The sequence below is a fragment of the Neoarius graeffei genome, chromosome 25 (assembly GCF_027579695.1).
Source record: "Neoarius graeffei isolate fNeoGra1 chromosome 25, fNeoGra1.pri, whole genome shotgun sequence".
NCBI classification, from domain to species: domain Eukaryota; kingdom Metazoa; phylum Chordata; class Actinopteri; order Siluriformes; family Ariidae; genus Neoarius; species Neoarius graeffei.
The window spans coordinates 47981136-48004243 of NC_083593.1; the positions used below are offsets into that span (position 1 = coordinate 47981136).

General features: G+C 41.9%; 1 protein-coding gene across 1 annotated transcript; it reads left to right on the forward strand.

Moving 5' to 3' along the window:
• Nucleotides 1-803: 803 nt before the first annotated feature.
• On the forward strand, nt 804-22818 carry pbdc1 (polysaccharide biosynthesis domain containing 1). The gene is made up of 6 exons (XM_060908682.1): nt 804-860; nt 7554-7619; nt 7760-7819; nt 11695-11835; nt 19501-19612; nt 22276-22818. Exons 1-6 carry the CDS (start codon nt 831-833, stop codon nt 22386-22388), a joined length of 522 nt encoding a protein of 173 aa, XP_060764665.1. The 5' UTR covers nt 804-830; the 3' UTR covers nt 22389-22818.
• The last annotated feature ends 290 nt before the right edge of the window (nt 22819-23108 follow it).

Genomic DNA, 23108 nt, shown 5'->3' on the forward strand with positions numbered 1-23108 from the left:
GTACACCCTGGACAAGTCGCCAGGTCATCACAGGGCTGACACATAGACACAGACAACCATTCACACTCACATTCACACCTACGGTCAATTTAGAGTCACCAGTTAGCCTAACCTGCATGTCTTTGGACTTTGGAGGAAACCCATGCAGACACGGGGAGAACATGCGAACTCCCTCGTCAGCCACTGGGCTCGAACCCAGGACCTTTGTGCTGTGAGGTGACAGTGCTAACCACTACACCACCGTGCCGCCCTACGTGAAGTCTCATCTCATCTCATTATCTCTAGCCGCTTTATCCTTCTACAGGGTCGCAGGCAAGCTGGAGCCTATCCCAGCTGACTACGGGCGAAAGGCGGGGTACACCCTGGACAAGTCGCCAGGTCATCACAGGGCTGACACATAGACACAGACAACCATTCACACTCACATTCACACCTACGGTCAATTTAGAGTCACCAGTTAACCTAACCTGCATGTCTTTGGACTGTGGGGGAAACCGGAGCACCCGGAGGAAACCCACGCGGACACGGGGAGAACATGCGAACTCCCTCGTCAGCCACTGGCCCGTGATATTGGAATAACAAGGTATGAACCCAAGTCTTATTATTGTGTGTTTTGCAGGAAACTCATCAAAATACACTTCTATTATTAAAACCCAGCATCGGAAAAATGACTTATTGAACAGTTTAGAGATTTCAACCACTCAGTGCTCACTGCCTGCTCTGGAGAAATAAAACCAGATCCATGAGAAGGGCACAGAGTGGGGTTTTAAACTGATCTGGCCCTTTAAGAGTCCGCGTCATTAATCACTTCCGGGTAAAAGGGCATCAACATGGACTCGGGAGAAGTCCTCGCCTCTCTGGTTTGGAATGATTTTTCTTTTGTTTTCTTTAAAAAACAGAATAAAGACGCAGTATAAAGGGATAACACGATTTCTGGGGGAAAACAGATAAATGTTATTTATATAACATAAGAAATTAAAAGTTTTCAGGAGGTAGTTGTGTGTGTGTTAGTTAACGCATGGCGGAAACGTGGTCCAGCAGACACTGAGAGCTATAATAATAATAATAATAATAATTATAACAATTATAATAATAATAATATAATCTATATATCAACATGTTAACTGGTTCCTGTTCAAAGGGCAGGAGTAACTTCTAATTACATAAGGACATTGTTTAAAATATAAAATTGTCAAATATACATGGAAACTGGAGGTGCTGTCAGTTTTCAGCCAAACCAAATAATCAAAACAAACAAATAATAATAATACAGCCACGCCCTTGACAAAATGACACAGTTTCCATGGCAACTGTTGGCTACTTTGGGGGAATCCATCTTCTGGTGAAGTTGCTTCATCCATCCATCCATCCATCATGTTCTACAGGGTCGCAGGCGAGCTGAAGCCTATCCCAGTTGACTACGGGCGAAAGGCGGGGTACACCCTGGACAAGTCACCAGATCATCGCAGGGCTGACACATAGACACAGACAACCATTCACACTCACATTCACACCTACGGTCAATTTAGAGTCCCCAGTTAACCTAACCTAGAGTGGAGTGAATGAGAAGTATATTAGAGTGGTGCAAGACATGTATGAGAGCAGTGAGGTGTGCAGTTGGAACAACTGAATGGTTCAAGCTGAAGCTGGGACTCCATCAAGGATCTGCTTTGAGTCCTTTCTTGTTTGCCATAGTGATGGATAGCTTGACGGACGAAGTGAGGCAAGAGTCACCATGGAACATGACGCTTGCGGATGATATTGTGATATGTGGTGAAAGTAGAAAGGAGGTTGAGTTGGGTTTGGAGAGATGGAGGGATGCATTGGAACGAAGAGGAATGAAGGTGAGCAGGAGCAAAACAGGATACATGTGCATCAGTGAGAATGGGGATGAGAGTGTAGTGAAGATGCAAGGAGTAGACATAAAGAAAGTTGGTGAATTCAAGTGCCTGGGGTCAACCGTGCAGGAAAATGGGGGCTGCGATAGTGAGGTGAGAAAGAGAGTGCAGGCAGGGTGGAGCTGTTGGAGAAGGATTTCGGGAGTCATTTGTGATAGGAAAGTCCCAGCAAAAGTGAAAGGTAAGATGTATAAGACAGTAGTGAGACCAGCTGTGATGTACGGATTGGAGACCGTACCCTTAACGAAGAGACAGGAGGTAAAGTTGGAGGTGGCGGAGTTGAGGATGTTAAGGTTTGCGACAGGATAAAGAACGAGCACATCAGAGGGACAGCGCATGTGGAGAGCTTGGGAATTAAGCTAAGAGAGATGAGACTGAGATGGTATGGGCACATCCTGAGAAGAGATGCAGAACATGTTGGAAGGAGAATGTTGAGGATGGAGCTGCCAGGCAAACGAAAACGAGGAAGGCCAAAGAGGAGACACATGGATGTAGTGAGAGAGGACATGAAAGTGGCAGGTGTGCTAGAGGAGGATGTGGAAGACAGGGAGCAACGGAGACGAAAGATCCGCTGTGGTGACCCCAAATCGGGAGCAGCCAGAAGAATAATAATTAGCCTAACCTGCATGTCTTTGGACTGTGGGGGAAACTGGAGCACCCGGAGGAAACCCACGCAGACACGGGGAGAACATGCAAACTCCACACAGAAAGGCCCTCGTCGACCGCTGGGCTCGAACCCAGAACCTTCTTGCTGTGAGGCGACAGTGCTAACCACGACACCACCGTGCCGCCCAAGTTGCTTCATCTCACACTGAAAAAATGAGAAAAATCTAACCTTTAATTGAAATGAATTTATTCAGAGAAAAAGTAAAATTCCTCATCAAGAAAATAATTCAACAAAAAACACAAAAACTATTATTTCATACTTTGTACTACCGCCTTCTGCCAGTAAAACAGCACTGAGTCTCTCCCATCACCTTTTATAAGGTTGAAGATACAGAGCAGGGCATCTGAGATCATTCCTCTTTACACAATCTCTCCAGATCATCCAGGGCCCTCGGTCCTCTCGTGCTCTCTCCTCTTCAGTAGCCTAGTAAACTAGACCCACCCGCCTAGCGGCCAAAAATATTTTTGCCTAGGCTTGCCAGGCTACCTCTTCAGCTCATCTCTCAGGTTTTCAATAGGGTTCAGGTCAGAGGTCTGAGATGGCCAGGGCAGAAGCTTGATTCTGTGCTCAGTGTGTTGATTTAGACATATGCTTCGGATTATTGTCCTGCTGGAAGATCCAATGATGACCCAGTTTTAATTTCCTTTCAGAGGCAGACAGATTTTGATTTAAAATGCCCTGGGATTTCATGGAGTCCATGATGCCATGGACTCTTACAAGGTTTCCAGGGCCTTTGGAGGAAAAACAGCCCCAAAATATCACAGAACATCCACCATATTTATTTTACAGTTGGGATCGGGTTCTTTTCATTACAGTCATCCTTCGCTTTACACCAAACCCACCTTGAGTGTTGATTGCCAAAAAGCTCCATTTTTGTTCCATCAGACCAGAGAACACGGTTCCAGTCAAAGTTGTAGTAGCGTTTCACAAATTTCAGGTGTTTATGTTTGTGGTTAACTGACTGAACAGGCTTTTTTCCTGGCAGACCTTCCAAATAATCTGTTGGCATGGAGGTGGTGTCTGATGGAGGTTTTGGAGACTCAGAAACCGCAAGATTTCACTTTTTCTTGTAATTCACCAACAGTGATCCTTGGGGATGTTTATTTTTTTGCCTCTCTTACCCTTCTCCTCACTGTATATGGGGCAAAATAAACTTGGGCCCTCTTCCAGGCAGGTTTGTAACAGTTCCAGTTGGGGTCCACTTTTTTATTATTATTATTACTGCTCTAACAATAGAAATGAACATTTTCAGGTGAGCAGCTATTTTTTCCCTGACTTATGAAGGTCAACACACTTCTCCCTCATTTGGTTGATATGTTCTCTTCTCTTTCCCATGTTGATGGATGACTAAGGCTCTGTCCACACGGCAATGGATTCAGGTGACTCCGATACAATTGCTTATTGTTTAGGCCTGGCGTCCACACGGCACCGGCGTTTTGGGTGCCCAAAACGCAATCTTTTTGAGAACGGGTTCCAGAGTGGAAAGATCTGGCAACGTTGCCATTGTGAAGTCGTCTGGATGAGTAGAACGGATTTGTTTACGATGACGTCACAACCACATGACTGTCAGTGCTTCACGCCGGGTAAAAGTGTAACGAACTCGATGCGAGTTGTCAACAAATCCTATAACTTGGTTCATGAAACACGCTTACAAAATATTTTCACTGTGAATATTTATTGTGTAATGGTGCAAAGTGAGAGAGAGAGAGAGAGAGAGAGAGAGACTCTGCCCTTAGGGCAGAGTCAATCCAGCCAGCAAAAATAGGGAAAAAAAGGAGCGATCTCACCTCTTCAGATGTGGGTTTAAGTCCTACAATACATTCCTCAAAAAGGGCGTAGAAGAAATTAATCCATCAACGTGTATCATTCAATTTATTCCGGACCATTAAAGATGCCGCCTTCCGCGTAGAATCATACGTCATCCTCACCGCCATTTTGGAGAGGTCAAAGCGGAGAATAAAGATTAGCTGCGTTTAACTGTACTAACAGGTTTGCCGTCCAAACGAGATCACATGGGATTACCTTTCACAGGTGAGACTGGAAAAATACTTTTCATTGTATTTGGTCATTATAATGTAATTTTACGAACAGATTTTCCTGACTTTGTGGCTAATATGAAGTCTCGCGCATAATAGTTTATGCGCATGCGTCCTTACTTCTTCTATTGTTCTGGTGTCTCCGAAGGGACCGTCTTACAGCGCCCCTAGAGGTGTGGCATGTGTATTGCATCGTTTTCAGCAAGCGTTGCGTTGCCATATGGACCTGATATTTTACTGATCGTTGCCCATTTGGACGCGATATATTTTTAAATAACATCTCGTTGCCGTTGTCGTGTGGATGTAGCCTAAGGGAATGTGGCCTCTGTGTCACCTCGTATTTAAACCTCAGTTAATCAGGAACCCCTGGGTTACAGCTTGAAAGTTCCTACACACTCCGATGAACTCAAAAGTACTGTACAATTTAAATGGGAAACATGCTTCAGTTACAGTGTGTTCATGATCATTTCCAGGGGTGATGTTTTTTTTTTTTTTTGGTCTGAATAAATTTATTTCAAATGAAGGTTGAATTTTTCTAATTTTTTCAATCTGAGATGAAGCAACTTTGTCAAAATCTGGATTTTTTTCTATCCCTTTTTATTCATCTTTACAAAGGGTGACTATAATCATGGAGGGTACTGGATGGATGGATGAATCCCAAACACGTTCAAACTGCACTAGATTAAGATTTACACCAGGTGTTAAATTATTTTATATGTACTGTAGCTGTTTCTTCTTATTATTATTATTTTTTTTAATAGCTGTCTTATTTTTCTGTTTTTGTTTTTTAACTGACATTTCAACACATTAGGACTTGCATGACAGGTGTAAAAAAAAATGTGTAGGTTAGGATGCGTCCATAGTGGATTGATGATACTGAGGGATTTGTAATGGTGTTTCTGACTTTACTGATCCCATTTATGGACTCGAATGAGCGTCACTTATTCTGTTCCTTTAAAGGAGAACTGAAGGCAAATTTTTTATTATTAAAATTCTATTTCTCATTTTATTAAATATCGGAATGCATGTTCGATCACTATTTTGTCACTGCTATAGACCCCTTCGCATGTTTGTAAACAAACCGACCGTTGCCAGGATTCGCACGCAGCCTGGACCCAGAAACAATGGCGCTGCCCATAGACCGGCATTATGAGCTGTCAGATTATGCCAAACAATTGTCGTTACAAGATCGAGAATGCTACATAAATAAGTTAACTCTAACAAGTGGACATCGCCTACCGGATCCGCATTTAATTAAAGAGTGGACGGACGATGTTAGTAAGTTCCCTGGTATACAATGGCCAGATATATACTCGTACCTTATTGACAAGACTTCAGTGTACACCCACGAAAAACTTCGTGCCTACAAGTCTTTAGATGCATAGGATTATGTGCGGGCATGTACAACTTGATTAACAATGGGACATTCATATTCATTTTGTTTTAATCAAATTATGCCAGTGATGTGATGGCAATGTGGCTTTAGCTACAACAGCAAATACCAACACTAAACAGCAATTTGCAGGAGGTAATGGCATGAAAGGAATGATAGTGTAAAGAGTGCAGCTAAGAGAAATCAGAGCTGTGTAAAAAGCGAGAGGCAGAGAGCAGAAATGAAACTGAACGGGGCGGGAGCTAGGGTGGAGCAGTCAACGTAAGTTGGCATTTAGAGTGAGGGCACACAATTTTACCTTTCCATCCTTGCTTTAAAATTGTGATTTTCGGCATACACAAATAATGACGGCACAAAATCTGGACTGCTTGAGTCAAGCGAGACCTCTCCTACAAACAAAATTGCATGCAAAGCTAAGTTAACATGCTAACAGTATTCATTACATTGTGTAACTATGACCCAGCTAATCAGACAAACGTTACCAAAGTATTTTGCTACATCAATAAACGAAGACTAGAAAGAATAAAAAAGAAAGATTTAATAAATAGCCTGATCTTACCTGTGATGAAGTGGGCGCTGCAAACCCGCGCATTTTTGATAGTGCTTTCATCCCAGTCTACACGTTTGATGGCTTGTAGCCATAGACGTCGGCGATTTTTTTGGAATGGGTGAGATCCTGCTGGAATTCTGTACATTTTAACCCCATCACTGCTACGATTCTGACACCCGACAACACAACAACTAGGCATTTCTGAGTCTTTTTTGGGTCCAGGCTGCGCGCGCAATTTCCGCTTACGTATGAATGACGTTTACTGCGAAGGGGTCTATAGCAAGTTATGAGTGTTTGAAATATGCTCTGTAATATATCAGTCCATATGTCAAAGCAATGGCCGTAAACGAGATTCGTTGAGACCTGTGCGAGACGTCGTAGGACGGAAGTAAAACATACAGCGGAAATCAAAGCGACCAACATCTGCCAACGTTGTCAAAAGACGCGCGTGCCCTCTTTCGAATGCTGATGTAATCAAGCCGGAAGGAAGTTTTGTTTGTTTTGATAGCAATCAGGAAAGTTTGAAAAAAGTCGGCAGTAATCGTCATTTAAACTCGTTTTTGTGCAATATTTCGTTTGGAAAACAGTTTTCAAAATGGTGGGGCTGACACTTCATGTTTCGAAGTCTCGCGCAAGTCTCGTGACGATCGCGCGGATAAGCGACGCCTGCCGTGGACCAAACGAACTGAATTCAACACGGCTAAAATCCAAATAGGCCGATAAGTATAATATTTAATTGCAGTGAGTTGCCGATACGAGTCACGATATAAGGTTACTAAAACTGAAAACGTAATTGAATAACACGTTAATTAAGAAATAAAGCAAGTTTAAAAATGACTTCAGTTCTCCTTTAAAATAGCATACTAAATGGTGAGCCTTCTGTAGGGAATAGGTAAGAGGATGTTAGTTCAAACATTGAGCAACATCAATATGAAAGGTTATTCAAGAGATGTTTTTTATCTTAGTGTAATAACCTGGTTAACGGTTTTATCCGAATCCCTCTCCTCAGGGTGTGAAAGGAGCTGCAGCCGCGGCACATGCGCTCTCTCTGCCTGCCGAGGCCTACGGAAATGATGTCAGTGCATTTTCTGTCTTGTTTTCTCCTTCATATTAGATATTAATTTTAATTGTACGAAGTGTTTATGTCCTGGCTTGAAGTACACCTGTGCATAATTTTTTTAAATGAATTATTTTTCAACTTTTTCATATCCCCAGGCTCAGCTGGAGGTGATGTGGGCGATGAAGGCCTACAACCATGCAGAAGTTTACTTCAATGTAAGTGATGTAGGATATTTTTTAGCCTTAAGCTACAATCACACTACAGCTTGCGATGCTTTGCGATTGGTTATTGATAAAAATGAGGCGTCTTTGTGACGATGCATGGCAGTTATACGGGTGGGCTAAAAGTTGTGGTCAGACAGCAGGTGAACACTTGACTGTCACGCCTTCGCACCCTTGAGCCTGGCGCAGCTCGAGTGGCCATGCTTGCTCACGGAGTGCCTCTTGGGACCCAGTCGTTATGGGAAAAACCTGATGCTGATTTGTGCACAATCGGCACGTGCATACAGTGGGGCAAAAAAGTATTGAGTCAGTCACCAATTGTGCAAGTTCTCCCAGTTAAAAAGATGAGAGAGGCCTGTAATTTTCAACATAGGTATACCTCAACTATGAGAGACAGAATGAGAAAAAATCCAGAAAATCACACTGTCTGTCTGATTTTTAAAGAATTTATTTGCAAATTATGGTGGAAAATAAGTATTTGGCCAATAACAAAAGTTCATCTCAATACTTTGTTATATACCCTTTGTTGGCAATGACAGAGGTCAAACGTTTTCTGTAAGTCTTCACAAGGTTTTCACACACTGTTGCTGGTATTTTGGCCCATTCCTCCATGCAGATCTCCTCTAGAGCAGTGATGTTTTGGGGCTGTCGCTGGGCAACACGGACTTTCAACTCCCTCCAAAGATTTTCTATGGGGTTGAGATCTGGAGACTGGCTAGGCCACTCCAAGACCTTGAAATGCTTCTTACGAAGCCACTCCTTCGTTGCCCGGGCGGTGTGTTTGGGATCATTGTCATGCTGAAAGACCCGGTCACGTTTCATCTTCAATGCCGTTGCTGATGGAAGGAGGTTTTCACTCAAAATCTCACGATACATGGCCCCATTCATTCTTTCCTTTACACGGATCAGTCGTCCTGGTCCCTTTGCAGAAAAACAGCCCCAAAGCATGATGTTTCCACCCCCATGCTTCACAGTAGGTATGGTGTTCTTTGGATGCAACTCAGCATTCTTTCTCCTCCAAACACGACAAGTAGAGTTTTTACCAAAAAGTTCTATTTTGGTTTCATCTGACCATATGACATTCTCCCAGTCCTCTTCTGGATCATCCAAATGCTCTCTAGCAAACTTCAGACGGGCCTGGACATGTACTGGCTTAAGCAGGGGGACACGTCTGGCACTGCAGGATTTGAGTCCCTGGCGGCGTAGTGTGTTACTGATGGTAGCCTTTGTTACTTTGATCCCAGCTCTCTGCAGGTCATTCACTAGGTCCCCCCGTGTGGTTCCGGGATTTTTGCTCACCGTTCTTGTGATCATTTTGACCCCACGGGGTGAGATCTTGCGTGGAGCCCCAGATCGAGGGAGATTATCAGTGGTCTTGTATGTCTTCCATTTTCTAATAATTGCTCCCACAGTTGATTTCTTCACACCAAGCTGCTTACCTATTGCAGATTCAGTCTTCCCAGCCTGGTGCAGGTCTACAATTTTGTTTCTGGTGTCCTTTGACAGCTCTTTGGTCTTGGCCATAGTGGAGTTTGGAGTGTGACTGTTTGAGGTTGTGGACAGGTGTCTTTTATACTGATAACGAGTTCAAACAGGTGCCATTAATACAGGTAACGAGTGGAGGACAGAGGAGCCTCTTAAAGAAGTTGTTACAGGTCTGTGAGAGCCAGAAATCTTGCTTGTTTGTAGGTGACCAAATACTTATTTTACCGAGGAATTTACCAATTAATTCATTAAAAATCCTACAATGTGATTTCCTGGATTCTTTCCCCCCATTCTGTCTCTCATAGTTGAAGTGTACCTATGATGAAAATTACAGGCCTCTCTCATCTTTTTAAGTGGGAGAACTTGCACAATTGGTGGCTGACTAAATACTTTTTTGCCCCACTGTATAAGGACGCTGTTTTCACAGAGACTTTGCGAAGAAGTATTGTCGTTATCACGGTCACGTTTGTTTCTCGCCATTTTTGCCTAAAGTCCTTCCCGCGCCATGCAATTGGGCACTAGCCATGTTTATGATTCTGCTTTTGGTTTTGTTTGCGTTTTGTTACTCTGACCTCGCCTCACATTTTGTTTTTGTAAATATCACGCCTGGTAATAAACACTCTTCTGCATTTATATCTGTCTACTGCCGCATACCTGACAGAATACTTCGCAGAGTCTCTGTGAAAACAGCGTCCTTATGTGTGCATGCTTGATTGTGCTCAAATCAGTATCAGGTGTTTCCCATAATGACTGGGTCCCAAGCGTGCGCACAACACGCTTTGAAGGATCCCCAAATGTAAATGCACTTTTTAAGCCTCTGCGGAGGTTAGGCTGTGCCGCGCCACTATGTTGATGACGCTCCCGTGAACATCGGGGACATGGATTCGAGATAAATACATCTCAAGAGGCACGATGAAGGTTCCCTGAGCTTCGGGAAGTATTCCCAAAACCATTTGCGAGTATTCCCTGCTTAGTTTGCTGATGAAAACTTTTTGGGCTACTCGTGAGGTGGAGACACACCAAAAAAACACCTCGCGAAGCTCAGAGAACATTTGCCGTAAGTCACATGATTGGTAGTGATGCGACCAATTTTTCATTGCCATGTATTCGCAAACCCATCACGAGCTGGAGTGTGACCAGGGCCTTAGACAGAATATGACTTTCTTGCTTGAACATATATTTGTTTGTTACTTGGTGTCTTAGAGAAGGAAAATGATAGCAGTGTAACGATGGTATACATGTATCGATAAACAGGAGGTTAAAGTCCCCTTCGAAGAGCTTTAGAGTAAATGAAAGTGGTGTTTCTCCATAACTAAAGGTTCAGAGTGATTCCACTTTAAACGTGTTAGCACTTTCCTTTTACGCTACCACTGCACCGTTTCATAGTCTTTAAAGGAGAACTGAAGGCAATTTTTTAATCAAAATTCTATTTATCTGGGGGCATCATGGCTCAGGTGGCTGGGGCGCCGTGCCATGGGTCCGGGGACCCGGGTTCGATTCCGACCCGGGGTCGTTTCCCGGTCCCTCCCCGTCTCTCTCTCCCACTCATTTCCTGTCCTGTCTCTGCACTGTCCTATCCAATGGAGGTGAAAAAAGCCCCCAAAAAAATCTTTAAAAAAAAAAAAATCTATTTATCTCATTTTATTAAATATCGGAATGCATTTTTGATCACTATTTTGTCGCTGCTATAGCAAGTTATGAGGGTTTGAAACATGCTCTGTAATATATCAGTCCATATGTCAAAGCAATGGCCATAAACGAGATTCGTTGAGACCTGTGCGAGACGTCGTAGGACGGAAGTAAAACGTACAGCGGAAATCAAAGTGACCGACATCTGCCAGCGCAGTCAAAAGACGCACGCGCCCTCTTTCAAATGCTGATGTAATCAAGCTGGAAGGAAGTTTTGTTTGTTTTGATAACAATCAGGAAAGTTTGAAAAAAGTCGGCAGTAATCGTCATTTAAACTCGTCTTTGTGCAATATTTCGTTTGGAAAACAGTTTTCAAAATGGCGGCGCTGACACCTGGCTGACGCTTCACGTTTCGAAGTCTCGCACAAGTCTCGTGAAGATCGCGCGGATAAGCGACGCCTGCCGTGGACCAAACGAACTAAATTCAACATGGTTATAAACCGAATCGGCTGATAAGTATAATGTTTAATTGCAATTAGTTGCCAATACGAGTCACGATATAAGGTTACTAAAACCGAAAACGTAATTGAATAACACGTTAATTAAGAAATAAAGCAAGTTTAAAAATGACTTCAGTTCTCCTTTGATGCCGTCTGTGAAGATGAGAAGACGTAAGCTGACATTACATTTCTGCAGTTACTGTACATGCTCTGACTACTCTTCCGTGCGATGACTTGAAATTTCATCTTTCGCAGCTCATTTCTTCTGTGGACCCCAAGTTTCTGAAACTCACAAAAATGGACGACATGATCTATTCCAAGTTTAGGGAAGACTTCCCAGACTTTGATATCAAGATTCTGGATCCAGATTTGCTCAAGTCGGCAGAAGCGAAAGAGGTTTGTTAGGACTGTCGTCATCTTTATTTATTTATTTTATTTTATTTTTCTTTGTGCAAAAGCCTTTGCGTTTAAGCTGAAAGAACGTTTAAAACCAATACCCAAACACACGCTAGCCTATGACAAACACCAAGTCCAGAAAAGGTTGTTGGATATCATAATAACTTCAAACATGTACACTGCAAGCTCACTACAATGAACTCCTTGGTGGACGTCCAAAGTTTGTAATACTGAAAAGTTCGTAATACTGAGATGGACCCACTGGTTATCAAACACTCATGTTATATGCGAAATTTTCAGCACGTTCTCCTTAACGTGAATTTTTCCTTCTGAGTCGCTATTGTAGTTCATTGACTGAGTTAAAGGATCATGAACGGAGGTGATGATTTTTTCGTCTCTTATGAAAATGACGGAGGTTAACGGCGTATTGTTGTCAGTGTCCACCCACTGACTCACTGTGTTTTCTAAATCTTCACCATTCAGTTCATTCATGTGTTGCAAATCACAGATGTCATTTATGTCGCACCGTGGGGCTGGACGGGAGTATAAAAATGCTGCTGGTACACTTTAGGTGTTAAGTTTAGTGTTATTAGCAGTCATTTTGTACTGTTATCGATCCTTTGATCACCGTTCTCGATAATTGTTAGTGACTGACTCCTAAGCGATGCTCGTTAAGCCTTTGTTTTATGGCTTTAACACGTATTGTTATCTTGACTGCGGACTTGATTACTTATTGTTTGTCTCTCGTGGGAAGAGGAGCACATGGCTCAGTGTGTCATGTAAGCAAGCGAATGACGGATGTAATTGCAGGAAGTGTGTTTGTTTATGTACCAACAGGCAGGCAAACAGTTAAAAAAAATGTAAGACAGAGGCAGGATCGTGAAACAGGCAATAGTCACACGAGGTACAAACAGAATGGCAGGGACAAAGATGAAAGGCAGAGTCCAAATACACAAAACAGACTCAAAACCAGAAAGGCAATACAGAGATGCAAGGCTACAGCGCGTATACTTCAAGTCTGTGTGTTTAGACAGTCCTTAGAAGTACATGCTGTGATTGCCCTCTAATCTGGAACAGGTGCATAGTACTGTAATTAGTCCTAATGGCCCTGCATACTCTGAGCACCAGTGTGTGTGGATGTGACACATGCTGTGTCCGAAATCACTCACTACTCACTATATAGTGGACTATATAGCGAGTTTGCCATTTTGTAGTGCTGTCCGAATGTATAGTAAGAATTATTACACCCTATATAGTAGGGCTGTAACGATATGCGTATCGAAATCGCGATACGCAGAGCCACGATCCGTATCGCGATACAAGAAGGCAGAATCGTGGTACACCCTTTCAAACTTCTCCTCAGCCCAAAAACAGAGGCGCTTCCAAGCTTCAATTTATGAATACTTTACTTTTTATTTAAATTACATTTTAAACTTACTTAAATTACTTTTTTTTTAATATCTATTAGTAAGTCGTTTTTTCGCCGACCTGCGACAATCTTCTGCGAGTCACGCAACGTCCACACTCGCCACTGGCAGAGCATTCGTTTCTTTTAAGCGGTCGCCATTCTGGTTGCGACGCGGGGAGCGAATCTGTAAACAAGCAGCTCATTGGCTGGCTAGGTGTGCCACAAGCCAATCACAATCACTTGACCGGAAAGGCATGCAGTGTTGCCAGATTGGGCAGGTTTAGGTGCTTTTTGGCTGGTTTTGAACATATTATGGGGTGGAAAACGTTAGCAATATCTGGCAACACTGAAGGCATGTCTGCTTGGGCGGAAGCCTTCTGCGGCAGTTACATTTTGACACGCGAGCAATGTTTCACCATAAAAATTCCATCATTTCCATCTGTTTTCCGCGATCACAGAAAATCATTGGCCCTATGAGAGTGAGACAGTGAGAGAGCCCCCCCCCAAAAAAAAATCTTAACGGATTTACACGATTTGGAAAAATGACTTTTTCAGAACCGAAAAAAACAGAGCTTCCGGCTCAACAGTATTATTTTGAGAAATAAAACAATCTTTGGATATACATTTGTTCATTTTTGCATACATATTACTCATTCTCTGCAGTGGTCTGAATTATTTGTTATTAAATAGTTAATGTAAATAAGTAAATGTTAAGTCAAATTTACTACTTTAAAAAAACATTTAAAAAAAAATCGTGGGCGTATCGAATCGTGGGTCAAAAATCGCGATATGAATCGAATCGTGAGTTGGGTGTATCCTTACAGCCCTACTATATAGTGTGCTCATAGTATCCCACAATGCGTTGTGAAAAGTCGTGTACAACCGATGGTCACTAACCAAGAAATATATCCCATCATGCATTGCGGTCGCGCTGAAAAAAAAAGTGTTGGGGTGAATGGATGGACGACGAAACACATTATAAATGGACATTCAAGTACAATTAAAATAGTAAGAGAATAGAAAATAAGCTAAAATAGAATAAGACATAAAATACAAGAATAAAAGTTCTAGTGTAGAGTGAGGAATTAATCAAAAGCCTCAAATTTGATTTAATAATTCAATCGTCTTGTCTGAGAGACCCTTCCTGCACTGTTCTCCGAATCGAAATTATGGATCTGATCAACTGGTCACTTCATGCAGTTGACACAATCTTCTCGACTAGAAGTCTGGGTTCGGGGGAACCTGTCTGTCCTGCCGGAACGTTTGCAGCCGGATACACCATGGATGCCTGGGAGAAGTGGCGTGTGGTGTGCTTGGCGATTCTTTCCGTGGAGGACATTGAGGATATTTACCTATTCGGAACCATGATCACAGGATTTTTGCTGATTGGACTTGGCATTGCCCTGGTGTATCGAGGAAATCAGTTAACGGTGGCAGCTGTTCAAAGCCCCACAAAGCTGCCCGACATGATTGAAGCGGTGGGCAGAGCTGTTAGCACTCAGACTGTAGCTATTCAGAACTTGAGTCGCAACATTGATAACATCATGGAGAAGTTGATGGCTTTGCAAAGAGAAATGGATCATTTTGGTGGCCAGAATGGACAAGCGGGTTAAGCGAAAAAGGACACGTCTACCAATCTTAAGTCTAAACAAATTCCAATCTTATCTTGGCTCTCCTAGCCAGCACTGCCTTCAAGGCCATCGCTGTAGAAACGCGATTCTCCCCCTGGAGTTCACTGCAGTGAGACTCTCTGTGTGTTTGTGGTGTTTTTTTTTTTTTTTTCCCTATACTTTTTTCTGTCTGTACTATGGAAGCTAAGTTGAACCGGAGTCAAATTCCTCATGTGTGTAACATACCTGGCAATAAAATGCTTCTGATTCTGATAAAAGGCAGCGGCGAAGAAGAAAGAAAGCATTCAGCCTTGATTTAAAAGAACTGAAAGATGCAGCAGACACAAAGTACTTTGTATTTATTAATGTGGGAAATACGCTCAGTATAATATGGATTTAATCACAATAAATACATGCGTGTATTTATTATTTTGAAAACCCACCAGCCGACTGATCTGGCACGTTTTCATTGTGCGACAGTAATGACGTAAATAACGGCGCAGCGGAGTAGTGTCCGAAAGTGTTTTTCATTTTACCAATGAGCTCGCTATAGAGTCCTCTATATAGTAATTCCCTGGATAGTGAGTAGGGAGTAGTGAACGAGCGAGTGATTTCAGAACACAGCTACAGTTTTATTTTATTTATTTATTTAGAAGACTTTGACTTATTGTTATTAAAGGCAGGGGACATGAATGTATTTTGTTATATGCGAAAGTTTGTAGTAAGAGTTCGTTAGGGCAGGGTTGCGATGTATTCGGACCGTGACTCGACAAGCCATTCTCAATACGCGCAGTGTGTATTTTAATTGTTTGTCAAATCCTAAGACTTTGCTGTGTTTATGCAGTAAAAGTACTGTTACAAGGACACTTAAAAAGCTGCTGGTGAAATACACATTTTACCCAAAACTTAAAGTGCCAATAAAGAGATGTGAAAGAGAATTCCTGTTTGCTTACATTCTTGCGCTTTGCTCTTTTTTTTTTTTTTTTCCAATGCTTGGTGCGTAAGCCACTGAAATGGCAAACTGTTGTGGTTTCAGTGTTAAATAACACACTCAATTACGTTCATTATGTCTTATATTAGATATGGTTAGTTTTTTTCTTTTTCATCAGACATCAAGTTTTAGGTTTGTTTACCTGACATGTTTCGACGTACGTAACTGTCGTCTTCCTCAGAGTGTCACCGGATGTTGTTGGTGACGCATCTTATCAGCTGATGTTTCCGAAGGCGTGACCTTCCTGTCTGGTTTGACAGGTCGGTCACGTCTTCTGCTGTCCGTTCGTCCCCTGCAAGATGGCACTCCAGGTATGGGAGAGCATGTATGCTCCCTCATCCCGGTTGATGGTCCTCGGGCTTCGCTTTCGGATCTCCATGGCCTCCCTGATCCAGCGCTGATGTTTATCTTCTGTGCAGATGACTCTGGCATTCCCCCAGTCCATAATGTGATTTTCTCTTTTGCAGTGGTCTGTTATGGCTGACTTGTAATTTCCCTGTTGTGCCTTTTCTTTTATTGTTCGGGTTTGTCTTATACATAGTTTTCACATGACGTCACAGAGTCGGGGATTCCCTAGTGGCGGCCATCTTGTGGGTCAAGCTTACCGTACGGGTCACTGAGCACACATTGTAACGCGCGAGTACAAAGTCTTCAAAAGAACCCAAGCAGGCTATTTAAAGCTAGCAATGGTGCACACCTGTTGTATTCACGGCTGTCGTAATAGGTCAGATGATGATGTCAAGCAGAGCTTTTATGGAATTCCCACTGTACGGGAGCACGAAGGCGAGCAAACAAAGAAACTCAGCATACAAAGGAGAAATCTATGGCTTGCGAGAATCAACCGCAAGGATTATCAGCCTTCCAAACACAGCAAAGTCTGCTCCGATCATTTTATAAGTGGTAAGTTGTTTAAATAAACAATCAATTGTGTTTAAGTTTGTTTTTGGAAACCAAAACATCGTGTAAACAATCTCTGGAGAATGCCTAACTGGAACCGCTGAGTGTACGTTTACATTGTAATGTACACTTAATATCGCTCGTTTGTCACGTTTCTATTTGACACTTGTCACTTCACTCACGCAAGGGTCATTTTTGAAAAACATTTTAGGTCTATTCTGTATGATTTGATTTGTGTTTAATCAACTTATTACGGTTGTATAACATTCAACAGTCTATTTAATGCTAGAATATATAAAGTTGTATATATCAGACAGCCTTTAAAGTTTGATGAAGTCAGTTTCAGGCTTTGGAGCAGGCTTTGGCAGCCCTGCATAGTCACTTGAAAATGCATCTTTGTCCACTTCATAGGGGTCAATTCCCCCAATCAAGGCCAGTTTGGCTGCATACCGTTGTCGTGAGATGTCGTCTAATGTATCTATATACTTCTGTTTGCTTGATTTTGCCGACATTGATCTTTATTTTAGAAAACTGACTATATAACTTCATAAATTCGTCCGAGATAACGTAGCCGGTAATGGCGATGGTCCGTTTTGTTTGACCCACAAGATGGCGGCTGGAGGGCGTTCCCCGGAATGCCGTGACGTCAGTGAAAACTATGTATAGCTGTCTCTTTTTCGCACTCTTTCTTATGTTCATTTTTCCTTGTGGTGAAGCTCCTCCCTGTCTCCCCAATGTAGGTTTTATTGCATGATTGGCATGGAATCTCATATATGGTGTTACATTTGTTTTCCGGATGTATTCTGTCTTTGGGATGAACCAGGATCTGACGGAGTGTTGTGTGTGGTTTGACAGGTGTGTTGATGTTGTGTTTCCTCATTACTCTTTGGATGCGTTCTGTTATTCCTCTGATGTATGGCAATATTACTACTCCCCTGTGTTCTTGTTTGTTGCTTTGTTTTTTTTTCTCTTTCTTCTGTGTTTTGTTGTTCTTGACCTGTTCTGCCCCTTTGGATATTGCCCACTGTGGATATTGACTAGGGCTTTGACCTTGGCCCAAAAATCATATTCGAAGTTCGTTTGGAAATTAATCTAGACATTCGAATAGTATTCGAACTTTTATTAATTATATAATTCTTAAATGCCTCACTAACACCTCGGCATCAAAATTAAATATGATATTCAGTCCACCAGGGGGCAGTGTTCAGTCAATGTCAATAAGATTACGTGCAGGAAATATGAAATATTCAGGCGTGTTTTTACAACCACTACTAATGAAACATGCAGTGTCGTAGTAATTGGCATTATACCGGCTGACACTTTTAACGTTGCATAATCCACAAACTTCGTCGTTTGTCCGTTGCTTTTTTTGTGTGAAACGCTGTTCCTTCGGTTTCCTGGTTGCTTGTACTGATGATAGCCTCTAAACTGTAGCCTCACTGACAATCAAAGGGGAACGTTTACAAAATGAGCAGGTACTGCTAGGCCTACACCTAATCTGTGAGTTTATAACGCTGCCGTTCCGAGCCCATTCGTGTTGGCTTTTGAGAATGTTTGTTTTGAATGAGACCGGTGTCAGCTGTCATGTCACTGCTTCCTGCTCGCGTCTCTGATTCACAATTCAAACAAACACGGACACGATATGTTATAAGATCACAGATTAGTTTTACGTGCTCACTTCGTTAACTTATGAACTTCATGGTATGTAAATTCCACCATGTGTAGGCTAAATTAATTTAGGCCTATAGGCTACTTGCGCAAGTAAGCTAATAGTTTTTTTTAATTTTTTTTTTTTTAGCAACTATCCCAAGTTGACAAAAATAACAGCGCATGAAAGCATTACTGCGCAGTGTCGCATAGTCAGCTTGACGCTAACGTCTACAGGTGCCCAGATAAGACAAAAGACAATGACCTTCGCGATTCACATAAATTCCACAGACGTTAAAAAAAAAAAAAAACCTGCGACCTGAACTGAAAACGTTTACAACCACATTCACAAAAATAAAAGAATTATGCCTAATGATACCATATACAGGTTCGAATATTTAGAGCTGCCTAATATTCGTTCGAACATCTCTCTTTTTTTCACAACATTCGAATTGTATTCGAATATCGAAGTTCGAAGTCAAAGCCGTAATATTGACATGCCTTCAGTGTGTGTTGTTCCTCCTGTTCTTTGTCCTGTGGATCTGTGATTATTGTTGCGCGTTCATGTAATGTTCTGACTACTGATAATTTGTGCATTATGGGGTGTTCGGAAGTCCAGTTTAAATATTGGTCAAACCAGACAGGAAGGTCACGCCTTCGGAAACATCAGCTGATAAGATGCGTCACCAATAACATCCGGTGACACTCTGAGGACGATGACAGTTACGTACGTCGAAACATGTCAGGTAAACAAACCTAAAACTAGATGTCTGATAAAAAAGAAAAAAACTAACCATGTTAAATAACACATTTCAAATATGCTGTTGTACAGCAGTAATGCATGTCACCTCAGGCTGTCCTGTATCACACCTTCCTGTACCACATCATGGATGTTGTAGGTTGTTCCTTAGTCATTTGTACCTTTGTATCTGATGTGTTAGCATTCGTTGGCATTGTACGCAGAAAAAACTGTTAACTAGCATAATGTCGTCATGTTCTCACAAGAAAAAAAAAAAGAAAAAGGTTCCTTTAGTGACTGGACTGGACATGTCCGCGTCTGAAGAATAACTCGAAGTCCGCTTGCTTTAACAGTCGTTATTGTTCTGTTGCAGAAATGGAGGCCTTTTTGTAACCACTTTGAAGGCCTGGTCGAAGACTTTAACTACGGTACGTTACTGCGTCTAGACTGCGAGAAGGACTACACAGAGGAGAACACGATATTCGGTATGTTACACTAAAATACCCTGATTATCATCATTCGTTTCTGTTTGATGCACTATGAAATGCGTTCATCGGTTTGCAAACGAATATATAGTCTAGGACCTGGCTTAGACATGTATGCACGGTGGTGTAGTTGTTAGTGCTGTCGCCTCACAGCAAGAAGGTCCGGGTTCGAGCCCCGTGGCCGGCGAGGGCCTTTCTGTGTGGAGTTTGCATGTTCTCCCCGTGTCCGTGTGGGTTTTCTCCGGGTGCTCCGGTTTCCCCCACAGTCCAAAGACATGCAGGTTAGGTTAACTGGTGACACTAAATTGACCGTAGGTGTGAATGTGAGTGTGAATGGTTGTCTGTGTCTATGTGTCAGCCCTGTGATGACCTGGCGACTTGTCCAGGGTGTACCCCGCCTTTCGCCCGTAGTCAGCTGGGATAGGCTCCAGCTTGCCTGCGACCCTGTAGAACAGGATAAAGCGGCTAGAGATAATGAGATGCAGGTTTGCTTCTGGAAGTCTGTGAAACTGCAATTTTGGCCAATTTATTTTTATTATTTTTTTTAAACCTTGCCCTTGACCGTATCTTGTTCCCTTTTCCTTCAGTCATGAAAATGATGTCATTAATGGATTCCCCATTCCCATAAAACGAGGTACTGCACATACTTCTGTCGTGGGTGGTTCAAAAATTGATATTTTCAATATGGCTACCGGCAGCCATCTTGGATTGGTAATTTTCAGCCTGTTCACCCCGGATAGCGATTTTGGCACACATCCCCAAGTTGTTCCTTGGGTTCAAATTAGCCCATAACAGTTGAGTTATCCTCTCCTAAATTATGTGCATATATATCTAACCCAGGTCCTCTACTAATATGAAAGATGTGTCGGCCTGAGCATAAAGCTTACATGGCTGTTAACTGAGCAAATCATTAACTTGGGCACATAATATTGTTGTCAAATGTTTTAATTACTGGTTATGAGATTCAGCTTTAAAAAAAAAAAAAAAAAGTCAAACTGCATAGCACTGTCACAGGAAGAGTTTAAGGCACAAGATGGCGCCGCTTCGCTGAAGTCAGCAGCCCATTGAAACTGAAGCCAGTTTGGTGTTGACATTAAGCATCACTGTTTATGGTCCGGTAAGACAAGGTGAATGAACTTGTGAAATATTTAATTTAAATAGCTGCTTCTAAATGTAACAGAAGCTGATGTTTATTCCAGTAATACAGTTTGGGCATCCCTCACCAAATCCCTTTTTTTTTTTTTTTAACATGGCATTATTACATAAAAAAATTAAAGTTCATCAAATATAATGAAACTGTGCATTAACATTAGCAGAAAATTATTTAAAAAAAAAGTTTGCTGCAATAAACTTGAGTTATTTATATATGTACACTGCCTGGCAAAAAAAAAAAAAAACAAGTTGTGCACGCTAATATTTGGTTGGACCGCCTTTCGCTTTGATTACAGTGTGCATTCGCTGTGGCATTGTTTCGATAAACTTATGCACTGTCACAACATTAATTTCAGTCCAGAGTTGTATTAATTTTTCACCGAGATCTTATATTGATGACAAGAGTCTCGAAGCACTGCGTAAAGTCTTTGTCAGTATCCCAAAGATTCTCAACGGGGTTGAGGTCGAGACTCTGTGGTGGCCAATTCATGTATGAAAATGATTCCTCATGCTTCCTGAACCACTCTTTCACAATCTGAGCCCTAATTTTATCCCCGTGCCATCTGAGAAGAAAAAATCCATTGATGTGATGTGAACATGGTCATTCAGTACATTCAGGTCATCAGCTGACTTCATTTTATTGCCACACAACGTTGCTGAACCTCGACCGGACCAGTTGAAGCAACCCCAGATCATAACACTGTCTCCAGAGGCTTGTACAGTGGCCACTATGTATGATGGGTGCATCACTTCATGAGCTTCCCTTCTTACCCTGACACACCCATCACTCAGGAACAGGGTCGATCTGGAATTGTCAGACCACATGACCTTTTTCCATCGCTCCAGAGTCCGATTTTTATGCTTCCTAGCAAACTGAAGCCGTTTTTTTTTTTTTTTTTCCCTCCCCGATTAGCCTCACAAGCGGTTTTCTTATGGACACACAGCTGTTTTGTCCCAATCCTGTCAGTTCTCATCAGATTGTGTGTGTGTGTATGGAAATGCTCTTACTTTCACTATTTTTTACTTTTACTGTCAATTTTTTTTTTCTTTAATTTGACTTCACCAAGCGTTTAAGTGATCTCTGATCATAGTCAGTCAGGATCTTTTTCCAACCACAGTTTTTCCACGAAGTTGACAGTTCACCACTATCCTTCCAGGTTTTAATAATGTGTTGGACAGTTCTTAACCCAATTCCAGTCATTTCATCTCCTTCGTTGTTTTCTTTGCTTGATGCAGGCCAGTAATTTGACCTTCTGTAACACAGTAACATCTTTTCCATGAGCTCAGGATCTGTCTTCTGACATGGCTATTTAAGAAATGAGAAGCTACTCACTGCATCAGTTAGAGTTTAAAAGAATTGTTCTCAACTGAAACATTAATCCCTGCAGTAATTATCCAATCAAAGACTCTTATGTATTTGCTTATTTAAATCCAAATGGTGACTCTTTTTGGCCAGGCAGCGTATGTGTGTATATATTTATACATATAAAATTGTACTTGTTCTGTTTCAGCCACCAGAATCCAGTTCTTTGCCATTGAGATCGCAAGAAACCGAGAAGGTTACAACAACGCCGTGCACGATGCCAGTGTGAAGGTGAAACAGCAGAAGAAAGAGCAGAGTTAACAGCAAGAGCATTACAATCCAGTGGCCTTGTTTTCATATTTTAGGCCTTGTTTGGTTTGTGTTGCTAGTCTGACATTCTTACAGTCCACATGAGTCACATCACGGGTTTGTGTTGCTAGTCTGACATTCTTACAGTCCACATGAGTCATATAATGGAGGGGAAAAAAAAAATATTTTTATGCACATGTGGAGAGAAACTGAAACTAAACCCCTCAGTACAAATATTTAAAAACACATTAGATGTCTGTAATTCAAGGTTTTTCATGTATTTTGTTTGTTTTGCTTCTGTCTATTCTTTAACAATTAAACCCCCAAACCGGGTCTCAGTATTTAATACTTTTTGCGAGAAATTTAAGTTTTACTTCATGTGTAACCACGTTGAACATGTTCATGTGTTAAATGTCTATTAAACTGCGAAATGTTTCCAGTTTCTTCATAGTCTGGAGTTGGTTATATCCACAGTCATAGCTTGCAACGTGTCATTTCATGGTATAAGTCAAGTTTTTTGTATAGCGGTTTTAACAGTAGACATTGTCGCAAAGCAGCTTTACAGAAAATTACAGACTTTAAACACAAGCTAATTTTATCCCCAATGAGCAACCCTGTGGGGACAATGGCAAGGAAAAACTCCCTCAGACAACATGAGGAAGAAACCTTGAGAGGAACCAGACTCAAAAGGGAACCCATCCTCATTTGGGTGATAACAGATAGCATGATTAT

Excerpts from the sequence above, each read along its gene's own strand:
- pbdc1 (XM_060908682.1), top strand. The coding sequence starts at position 831 with ATGGACTCGGGAGAAGTCCTCGCCTCTCTG. Across the intron at positions 7,620-7,759 it reads CCGAGGCCTACGGAAATGAT|GCTCAGCTGGAGGTGATGTG; the intron begins GTCAGTGCATTT and ends TCATATCCCCAG. Across the intron at positions 19,613-22,275 it reads AGAGGAGAACACGATATTCG|CCACCAGAATCCAGTTCTTT; the intron begins GTATGTTACACT and ends GTTCTGTTTCAG.